The following is an 11,596-nucleotide window of genomic DNA, read 5'->3' on the forward strand; positions in this document are numbered from 1 at the left end:
CACACACACACACACACACACACACACACACACACACACACACAGTTTGCATGCCAGTGTGCTTGACTTCAATTCCTGACATAATTATAGAACCTATCAATTAAGGAACAGTTGGGTAGTGAATGTTGAGACAATGAGGCAGTGATTATAAAGGACTAGTATGGCTGGCTTCATCAAGTTGAGGTCCTGTGAGACCAACCTTATTTCCTTGTTTGGCATGAATGCTGAATGAGTGGATTTGGGGAATGTTCAAGATAAAGTTTATGTGGATTTAGCAAAGCATTAGATAAAGTACTTTTATTTAGGAAAGACCTCTGGTGTGAGGGCTGCCGATCCCTTTTTAGGGCTGCTTTCCACCTTTGGCGTCCACCTGATCCACCTAACTTTCATCTGTGGCTCTGAGAAACTGTAGCATATGTGATGGCCACACCCTGGTAAACTGTCTCAGCAGATGGGCTGAACCAGGTTGAGGGTAACCTATGGGACTCAAAACCCATTGGTGAGTTAGGGTGACATCTACCCCAAGCATGTGAACACTTTTCTTGACAAAATGGGTGTAGAAGAACTGTTTGTTCCAACAGCCATGAAGGCAGCAAAAGCAGGTGCTGTGGAGTGCTGTGGAGTGCTTAGAGCTTGGTTAGACCTCGAAGACACTAAGATCATCCACTGTATACTGAGCCATCACCAGTTGTCTTCTTGACTTTGTCTTGCTTTTACTGGACTCTAATGACCCTGAGAGAGAGAGCAAGGCTGATAACTTCACCCAATTCTTGCCTCCCTTAATCCAATTTATGTGTGAATCAAAAGATGTCATCTACACTGTTTTTCCTTTTTTTAGCCTACCTCAAAGTCCCATGGCGACAGGCAAGTGATGAAGTAGCAGGTGCAGATACATAGGGACCTATAGTCACGACCCTTCACACAGGTGGCCCAGGTCGTAGGGTCATCTTCTCCCTGGAAGCCCCAGTGGGATTTGGCAGCCTCCTGGGTGTCTGAACAGCCCTTTAAGGATCTCACTGCTTACCTCCTGGTGTGAAGAAGGGGCTAGAAAAAGTGCCCTAAAAATTGTCTGCTTACCTAAGCCTGGTCTGATTACTGCAGCAGGCAGGGATCCCATCCTATGAAGAAAACACAAAAAAAGTGCAAAAACTTCTGCAAAGGTGATTCCATTTGTCATTGGTACATGAAATGTGTGTGCACTTGAAGAAAATAAAAAATCCAATAGACCTGAAAGCTGAACAGCTCTTGTTGGGAGAGAGCTCGGGAGGTATCATATCCAAATAGCAGCCCTGAGTGAAACAAGGCTGGCAAATGAAGGCCAGCTTACTGAAGTTGGAGCCGGATACCTGTTTTTCTGGAGTGGCTGCAGTGAAGGGGACTGCTGGTGAAGCTGGTGTTGGTTTTGCAATCAAAACTAGTCTAGTCAACAGGCTTGTATGTCTCCCAAAAGGAGTGAATGATAGGCCCATGACAGTGCGATTACCACTTTCAGAAAAGCACACCACCATCATCAGTGCCTATGCTCCCGCCATGTTGAACCCTGATGAGGTCAAAGAATAATTTTATGAAGACCTGGAGACCCTCATCATCAATGTACCAAAAGAGGACAGGCTTATTTATAATTCTGGGTGACTTCAGTGCTGCAGTAGGCACAGACTACTAACTTGTGTGTCTCATGACCTTTTCATCACCAACACTGTCTTCCATTTACCTAAACGCAACAAAATTTCGTGGATGTACCCTTGCATCAAACATTGGCATTTAATAGACTACATGATTGTAAGAAGAGACAGGATGTGAGAGTGACAAAGGTGTGGAGCAGAATGCTGGACTGATCATAGACTTACCCTTTCCAAGATAAGTATTCTCATTTAACCAAAGTGGTGGCCTCCCGGCAAAATGACTACCAGAAGACTTAATGTCAGCAGATTGCTAACTTGGAGAGAAAGTTGAATGAACATACAGTTGGCAACAGTGGAGCAGAGAAGGAGTAGGCAGCTTTCAGGTATTTGGTGTACAGCACTGTATTTGCTCATTTGGGTCAGAACACTTGCAAATATCAAGATTGGCTTGACAAAAAAGATGGGGAGATACAGAAGCTGCTAAATGAAAAACAAAAATTCCACAGGGGTTTACCAGTAGAATGGTTTATCTGTCCCGCAGAAAGCAACATTTAACCCCATCAAAAGTAAAGTGAAAGTGATGCTTACAGAAATGCAGGATTCTTGGCTTAGTAAGAAGGGAAATGAAATTTAGTTTTAGTAACAATCCAAAGTGTTTTTATGCTGCCCCGAAAGCTATTTATGAGCCAAAGACCTATGGTGCATCTCATCTACTCAGTGCTGATGGAACCATATTGATTAATGATAGGTACTTATCTTGAAGAGATGGGATGAACATTTCAATAGTGTTCCCAACAGACCGTCATCAATCAGTGCAGAAACCATTGACTGTTTACCTCAGTTAGAAGTCAACCCCTCTCTAGCCAAAGTTCCGGCTGACGAAGAGGTTTTGAGTGCCATTAGGCTCCTTTCATGTGGCAAAGCACCAGGTGCTGATTGTATTCCAGTTGAGATTTAAAAGACAGGAGGTCTCCTGACTATTCAGAAGCTGACTGCAATTTTCTGGGTTTTATGGCAAGAGGTTATCCCCCATGAGTTCAAGGATGCCTTCATTATCCATTTCTGTAAACAAAGAAAATAAATTGTCCTGTGACAATCACGGGAGGATCTCTCTCTTAGTCATTGCTGGCAAGATTCTTGCCAGAGTCCTTAGTAGATTGATCCTTCATCTGGAAGATGGTCATCTACCTAAGAGTCAATGTGGCTTCAGAAAGGGCTGAGGAATGATTGATATGGTGTTTGCTGCCCAACAACTCCATGAGCAATGCCAGGAGCTGAACAGAGGTCTGTACACAACATTCATTGATCTGACCAAGGCCTCTGATACTGTCAGTCATGAGGGCTTGAGGAAAATTACGTCAAAATTTGGTTGCCCAGGGAAGTTCATCAGTGTTGTAAGTCAATTCCATGATGGCTTACTTGCCTGGCTTCTGGGTAATGGACTATGCTCTTGCGTTTTCCCAGTCACCAGTGGAATGAAGCAAGGCTGTGTGCTTGTCCCAGGCTTTTTAGCGTGATATTTTCAGCCATGTTGTCAAATGCTTTCAATGAGGATGAACATGGCATCAAGGTCAGCTACCATGCTGATGGTAAATTCTTCACCTTGAAAAGGCTACAAGCCAAGACCAAAGTGGAGAAAGTGTTGGTGCATTATTTTCTGTTTGCAGATGATTGTGCACTCAATGCAGCCTCTGAAGCTGAGATGCAGCAAAGTAGAAACCGATTCTCTGCTTCTTGTGCTAATTTCGGCCTAACAGTTAACACTAAGAAAACACAGGTGTTCACCAGCCAGCACCACACCATCCATATGTGGAACCAGTTATAGCAAATTATGTTATTTATAGCAAATGGAGAAGTTTTGAGTATTCTATGTGTACATCTCTGGAAAGTGTACTGCCAAGGTAAATGACTGAACAACAGCAAAACTATTTAATGTAAAGAATTATTGTAGATAGAGATATGCTCCAGAACTCACCCCAGAATAAGAAATAACTTTACCAACTGTAAGCAGAGACTGAAAGGAAAAAAAGACTTCCTGAATACATAGAATAAATGAAACAAGAGAAAAAAATGGAGGAGTGAATTAGAATCAGTATCTTAGAACAGAAGATGGTAAGCATTACCCAAGTAAAGAACTCCCTGTAAACCAGAATAGTTCAAATAAATTAGTGACTCAGAGATCACAAATACTGGTTTAGAGAGTCACACGTTCTTTCAGACCCTCAGGTCCTCAAAGAATATTGAGGGAGTTAAGTAAGAAAAGCGGAGAACTGGATGTGAATTGGTTCTGTTTTGAGGGTTTTAAGAGGAGAAGGAAAAAGGATGGTAAAAGGAATGCTCTAGTGTGGGAAGGAAGAAGAAGGTAGTTGAACTTTTCTCATAATTGGTGTCTTTGAGATGAACAGTTTACCAACGTGGAGGAGTGGGGGAAGCATCTAATGAAGGTCATTCTCCTCTGAAGTAGACAGTGTAGAGATACATTATAGCCACCAAGAAGACAGGTGGACATCAGGCAGGCATTGCTGAGGAGGAAGGATGTTACTGTGCAGACTTCCTAGTCCTGAAGTGAGGATGACGAGGGATCAAAAGAGAAGGAAAGAACTGGAAGCTAATGGGTACTTATCATTTGGGGAAAGCTGAATGCATTGTGGTCTGTGAATAGGGTGAAAGAGGAGGATGCTTTAAAAAACGAGGGAAAGAGACACTTTGAGAGAGTTCGAGGAAGTGGAGGACTGATGACAAACAGAGCTGAGTCGAGAGGATGAAGACAGCAACACGCTGCCCACCCCTCTCTGGAAGGGGGATGTGCACTTTTGGGGTGTGGCCTGGATGGATTTGTTCAGTGTGGCTCTGCTTCTTTGTTACGAGGTCGGTGGTGGTGGTGGTGGTGATGATTTCTTTCTCGTTTCTAGATGGTGGGTGGTTGGAAAAAGTTGAAGAGGGGTAAAATGTGATGATGGAGAAGAGGAAAGAAAAGAGAGGAGGAGGGCTGTGAAGACATGTCAGAAATGTGGGAAGGAATCCAGAAGGATAGCCCTGGGAGCAGGACCAGACTCAAGCAGTGGGTTGGATTTCTGTGCTTTAAAAGAAAATCAAGTAGTATTGAATCAGATACTCATAACTGCTCCTGTTTCCTCTTTTTCTTCTCTTTTGTTTTGTTCATTAAATTCAGGATTTGTTTTTTTAAAAAGGGAAAGCTATAAAAGGACCACAGCCAAAACTTGAAAAGGAAGTTGCTGGGTCGGCCATCTCACATGGGCTGTGAGAATGTGAGTCCTTACCTCAAGGCTTTATTTACAGTGGGTAGGAGTATTTCCCAGCTTTTCTCACTGTCATTTTAATTAGTATGTATCTGGTTCCTTTCTTGTTGTGCTGAGATGGTAGGTTCTCAGATTGTGTAGGGAATCACTTCCTCATTTTGCTTCTCATTTTTTTGCTCACCTTCCCCTTGCTTCTTATGGCTCTTGGGGATTCTCTTGGTTAGAAATATTGGAGTATGGAACTACATCTTAGAAGAAAATTAACTAGCACTTGGCTTTATTTTTTCCTTGCTTTTTTCATGTTCTACTTTTTTTTTTTTTTGTGAGATGATTGGGGTTTAGTGACTTGCCCCAGGTCACACAGCTAGTACGTGTTAAGTGTCTGAGGCTGGATTTGAACTCAGGTCCTCCTGACTCCAAGGCCAGTGCTCTATTCACTGCACCACCTAGCTGCCCGGTTCTCCTTTCTTTTTATGATGTGCTGTGACTCATGTTTCAGGATGTTGCCTCTGAAAGCCAGTGAGGTCTTTGCAGGTCTTGTCTCTCACTGTGTCCCCCGGGTTCCTTTGCCTTCCACAGGCTCCAATGATGCCATTGCTCCAGATTTCCCCCCTGACGCCCTGGGCACAAGGGATGAGAACATGTCCGATATCGTAACCATCAAGCACAAAGAAGGCATCTATAGCAAGAAGACCGTGCGCAAGGCAGCCTGGACTGAAGAACGAAACCCCCCCCAAGAAGATGTCTCAGGTGCGTGCTTTACAGCTTTTTTGCCTTTGGACTCTCCTGTTTTCAATTCTGTTTTGCGTTTAAATTAATTAATGCCCCTCTTGGACAAGTACTAGATGGTGGGGAAGCCGCAGAGTCCAAGGGACCAGAGTGCAAGCTCGCCCAGTTAATGCCCTTGGACGAGTCACTTCATCTCCCAGTGCCCCAGACGACTCTGTCAGACTCTGATCTGCCCTGGTCAAGGGGCTGTCTCCATAGGAGGCCCTCCAGTGATGTCAGAGATGCAGGTCAAACTGCATGGTTAGGAGTCTGTGGGTAGACTGGGGACCAGCACCGCCGTGCCCAGTCAGTACTCTGATGAGAGCAGAAGTCCAGTTTTTTCAATGTATGGTTTTGTATAAAACCCTTGAGATTTTCCATGATACTCCTGAGGTACTCCATTAAATCCTTTATTACAAGTGCAATGCTATCTGACGGCCTTTACGGTTGAGCAGCAGTTGGCTGTGTGAGTTTCAGAAATCAGAATCTTCAATAAATCTAGATGAAATAAAATTGCCTTATGGATTTCAGTTGTACGGATAATCGATGTGATGCTGGGATGCACTCGGGAGGATTAGATGAGATATGGCTGTACCTGCGTCTGTTCTGCGTGGCAGTGGCTTGTCAGGGTCCTGGGCTCCTTGCTTCGCCGGCCCAGCAGTAGATTTCATTTGATCGGATTTCAGTGCGACTCCTCAGGATCTGAAACCTGAGAAAAGAGTACTGTACCTTTGGAAACTAGGTTTTGATGCAATTTAACCTTCCATATGCATGGGAAAAGACTGCAAAAAGGATTATGTGGTCTGTGGCAGAGGCTGGCATGAAAATAAATGCCTCAACATGCCACATTTGGACTAACACTGGTGGTTCCATGTAATGACTCAACATAGCATCTTAAATATGTTTATGAATGACCCTGTGAAAAGTCTAGTTTCCAACTAATAAAGGACACTTAGCAATGGAATATGTTTCATGCCTCTAGTTGATTGATTGAATATGTTGGTAACCTTTAAATATGATTAGTTAGACAAATTATGGTGGTGAAAATGACTGACAATAAATAGGGATACAAAACTTATTTGGAGCATGAGAAGGCATGGCCTGTGCTTCAGTATTTTAAATTAGATAGGTGATTTCATAGAGTAGTGGTGCCTGTCCACAGATGTCATTAGAGAAAGCCCTTCTTTATCTGACTAGACAGATTTTCTGAGTTACTGTACATAATGTCTTGTATGAATTTATGTGTTTAGATATGGTCTCCTCCATGAGCATGAGAGCTCTTCGAGAATGGAGGCTGGGTTTTCTCATTCTGTTGTATCCCTAGCCCTTAGCACAGCGCCTGGCACATAGTAAGTGCTTGAGAGATGCCTCTTGACTGTCTGTGGCCAAAAATATTCATTTTCCAGCAGTCAGTCTTTTGGGAATGAGACTTTCTAAACTTTGATGGTTTTGTCTTTGGATGAGATATATGACCCAGTGTTGGATCCTGCCCCCTGTATTTTAAGTCTTTCTAGTGTGGTAGAAAGGGTGTGGTAGAAAGGGTAGAAAGGCAAAGCCTTCTAGGGGCCGGCACCTCCTCCAGGCAATGAAAAAATGTCACATGAGGACTCTAATGCAGGTCAGTGTATGTCTAATCTAAATATGCAGCAAGGGTCAGCTTTAGCCTGCTAATCCTGTTACTGAGCATGTACACTAAGAGTGCTATCATAAAGGAAAAAAAGTGTGTGTAAAATTATGTCTATAATATTTATGCAGTCATCCCATGACATTTGAGGGGGTTAAGGGTGCACTCTTGCAAGTGTGAAAAGCTGCAAATGACCATAGGCCCCACCCCAACCTTTATTCTGATAATTCTGATCACATTTATTTAACGCACAAAACAAATAAAACAATGCGCCACACATAAAAAGTGGCAGTTTCTACACAAGAGAGGTTAGTATCTTGCACACTGTGCAGAGTTTTCACAGCCCATGGTGTAGCTGCAGCACCTGCTTCACGGATTTCCTTCTCCTCTGAAAAGCCCAAGATACAAAGATCACTGAGGAGAAAATCCTGTGACTGCGTCTGGATGGTAGTGAGACAAAGAGGAGAACGTGTAGCCCGTGGTTCTTTAGTGCGCTGAAACATTTAACTATTTATAACAAATTTATGTATGTATACTTATAGTAGTAAATAATAAAACAGATGAATAAAATACAGTATTTATGCATTTATGAGTTAGCAAATTTCTTTTTTTAGTTTTTTCATATGCACATCACCTGTAGTTTTCTGCCGCGATCTCCAAAAATTTCCCTTTAATTATCGATGGCTAACCTGCGAATAACCAAAACCATGCGTGTGAAACTCGCAAATGTCAAGCATGATTGTAATTGCAAAGAATGTGAAAAACCAAGCTGTGCAAGAGTTGGTAAAAGGCAGAATCAGCATTGGCCTGACTGTGTGGTGTAGTACTACAGTGCCATTAAAAATGATAAGCGTGAAGATTTTGAGAGGCAGTGTGCCCGTGTTGTACAAGACCTCTGAGGCTGTTTCCTCATCTGTAAGATGGGCACAATACTAGTAGTAGTCCTCACCTTGCCAGGTTGTCATGTATGTAGAGCACTTAGCACGTCTTAAAGCACCATGTCAAATCAACATTAAGTGCCTGCTCTATGCCAGGCACTGTGCTAAGTCCTGGCCAAGGGAGGAAGGCGGTACCTAAGAAGAAGCTGAAGGGGAGAGGGCATGATGGAAACAGGCTGAAGCGGTTCTAGGGCAGCGGGCACGGAGGGGGCGTGAGTGCTGAGCTCTTGCGATCCTGCAGGCTGCTGCAACATATTCTCACATATAGAAAATCACATTTTGCCCATGAACACCACATTGATCTTTTTGGTTTCTAACACTTTTTCTTTGGGAATGGTGAGAGAATCATTGAGTTTTAAAGTCAGAACTTTTCTCATCAGTCATCTAGCCCAATTCCTTCATTTTGGAGAGGAACAGACCAAGGCTCTGGGATGACTCGGCAGGGTCCCCAGCTAGTGGGTGGGAGAGCTTTTGAGCTGAGAGGTGTGAGGTCACCACAGACTTGGGGCCAGGGTTAGAGTTGATTTTCATACAGACAGGTTAAATTATGAAGGAAGTGATAACTTTTATGAAACGCTGTACGGTCTGTTATCTCCTTCACCTCTTGACATCTGTTTTTCTATGCCTATAGAGGGGAAGATGAATATGATTGGTATTTTGAAGGAAATAACATTTGTTTTTTAAGTCTTTCAAAGCTAATTATTCTCCTTTTCTTTCCAGAATCTAAAGATCAGTTGAAACTTGAAAACACTACCCATTCTGTGTTCAAGTCGGCCCAGTTTTACTTTCACCATCCAGTGCACCATCAACATGATCATGATTTCTTTTCCTGCCGTGAGCCCTGGGGAAGGGGAGCTTTCCTGGCTCATTCCAGAAGAGACAAAGACCCATGTTTCAGTCCACCTTATGAAGCTTGTGAAGATGAGCATAGATTCTCCCCCTTACAGACTGAAATGGATTACACCAGGATAGAGAGGTACTGCTGGAATGTTGGAGGTGGCAGAGAGCCAGGGGCCAGGCAGAGGCTTGAAGAGAATCTCAAAATTGGTAGTAAGATGAGCAGTGGGAAAGAAACCTCGAGGATCCGCTTTTCTCTACCGCAGACCCTTGAGCCCAGCACCACTTTGAATGAGCTCTGGAACAGGTTTCAGGAGCGACAGAAGAAACAGAAGCCACCTGCTTCCACCTCCTCAGATGAATTATCCTTGGTTGATCGTCTTGATCGCCTGGCAAAGGTCCTTCAGAAGCCCATGATGCTCTCTCTCCAGGCATCCCAGCCTGCCCGAGATGATTGCAGAGGGGAGAGCACGCAGCAGCAGAGGAGAAGGAAGCACCAGCTAAAGAAGAAAGATGAAGTTGAGTCTCTGTCTTCTCACAGACCAAGATTGCCCTCCCAGTCTCCATTTGGACTAGTGGATAGGAACCAAACGAAGCTCACCCATCCCAGACAGCCAGGACTGGATTCTGTAAGCCCCATCTCTTCAGATTCTAGGCCCTCCCCCGAGCCCGAAGATCCTATGTTTGAGTCAGATGCGACTACCCAGACTGATTGGGAGGCAGGCCCACTTGCGGAGGTGAGCAGTGACATGTCCATCGTTGACCTTGCCCGGATAGTCCAGGGAAGAATGCATGCATCACCAAAACGCCAGCAGAAGCACTTCTCTGAGAGGCAGAGAGAGGAGAGTAGGAAGGTAGCCAAGTGGAAGAAAATCTCCCCAACCTCTCCTCAGCTCAGAAGGAAAGGCATGCAGGTACATGGGCACTAGAACTAAGATAGCATGGTGGAATTCAGTGTGCCTGGTAGGCAGGATGGAAAACCCTTTCCACATCTTGCCAGTACCCATGATAATATCTAACCAGCTAGAGGAGAGGAGAGGCCCCTTTACTGAGCACAGGCCATTGTTTTCATCAAGCACTTGCTGAGCCCCAGCTGCGAGCGCTCACCCTCCCGCTTATCCCTCCTTCTCGTTCTCTGTCTCTATGTCTCTGTCTCTCTCTCCACATACACATACATATATACATATCAATATAGATGTTTTCTTTTTGGTCTTTTTTTCCTAGTGCCTAATAGAGTGCATGCCACAGGCAGACATTTGCATGCTTATGGAGTCATTGAGAAGTCAGCAGATATTTATGTTGTGTACTTTGGGTATTCAGCACTTCCCCTAGGTGCTCCAAGATTTGCAAAGCTGGTACAGGAAAGCCTGCTCCATAACATATACTGCCGCTCATATGAGACCCATCTATCAATAGAATATATTTTTCAAGGAATTTTTTTAGTGGTGGAGTATCATTTGTAGTGATCTCACTATATTTGATCTCTCCTTGGGATTAGAGAGACATGTGTATAAGCTAGCTGGGCAGGATCAGGGAAATAAACTGTAGCCATGGAATGTGGCAGAGCTAATTGGTAATATGGGATTGAATCCACAGGCTAGGCATGACAGCAACATCTTCGACCTAATTGAGCCACCTTTTTGTTTAACAATCCATTTTTGTCCTTATTTCTTCTTAGACCCTGGGCTTCCCAGTGACGTGGCATTTGCATATCTAAGTGGATTTAAGTTATAGGAGGAGTTCTGTTACTGTTTTACTATTTTTTTTTTATACCCACCCCTGGACCTGCTTAAGAAAGTTAAATAAATGTGCTGGGTGGACAGCAGATACATGCTGTCTAGTTTTACTTGGGTTCTTGTTGCTGTTATCTTGGTGCTTTTACTTATCCCTTGGGGACTCTGTTAAATTCTACCCTGCAACTGTTTTAGATGTTATCCATTCTCTCTAAACTTCCATCCTTAGCCAGCATCTGACCTTCCCTCCTTCACAGAGAAAATGTACATTTCCTCATCTTCCTTTCTTCACCTAAAAAGTCTATTCTCTAATCATGCTATCATTACCTCAGATTTCATTCTTTTTTCTCTTCCCTTGTGACCCAGATGAAGTGTCTTTCTTCTTTTTGACTTGTGTTTTTGATCCTATTACCACCTTTCATATCCTTTTCCTCTTCGTACTCCATCAATTAGCTACTCTTTATCTTCTCTTTCTATTGACCCTTTTCTATATGGTTATAAAAATGCTCAAGTTTTTTCCATCTTCCCCCTTCCCCCAAAATCTAAGCGAATGAAAAACCCATAAATCTTCCCTTGAATCTATGTTTGGGGGCTACATTTCTAGCATTCTATTATAAGTCTGTAACATCTTTCTTTGTCTTTCTGTTTGATTTGTCATATTCTGTTAGTGGAGTATTGAAGTTTCCTGTTTAAATGTTTTTCTTTTCAAGTCATTTTACAATTCAGTTAACTCTTCCTTTAAGAATTCAATTACTATACCACTTGGTATATTTTTATTTAATATTGTTATTGATTCACTAGAAGAAGCATGGTG

General features: G+C 43.3%; 1 protein-coding gene across 4 annotated transcripts in view; it reads left to right on the forward strand.

Moving 5' to 3' along the window:
* The window catches only part of ALMS1 (ALMS1 centrosome and basal body associated protein), a 54,301-nt gene that overhangs the window by 16,402 nt on the left and 26,303 nt on the right, over nucleotides 1-11,596 (forward strand). For 2 of the 4 annotated variants that reach the window (XM_027839947.1, XM_027839948.1), the window contains exons 3-4: nucleotides 5,462-5,632; nucleotides 8,933-9,963. In XM_027839947.1, the coding sequence (XP_027695748.1) occupies nucleotides 5,462-5,632; nucleotides 8,933-9,963 (1,202 nt within the window). Of the gene's footprint in view, nucleotides 1-4,801; nucleotides 4,892-5,461; nucleotides 5,633-8,932; nucleotides 9,964-11,596 lie in introns of those variants that run through there. The other 2 variants (XM_027839949.1, XM_027839950.1) reach the window with 2 other exon arrangements.

This window comes from Vombatus ursinus, unplaced genomic scaffold (genome assembly GCF_900497805.2).
Source record: "Vombatus ursinus unplaced genomic scaffold, bare-nosed wombat genome assembly UNPS02014837.1, whole genome shotgun sequence".
NCBI lineage: Eukaryota > Metazoa > Chordata > Mammalia > Diprotodontia > Vombatidae > Vombatus > Vombatus ursinus.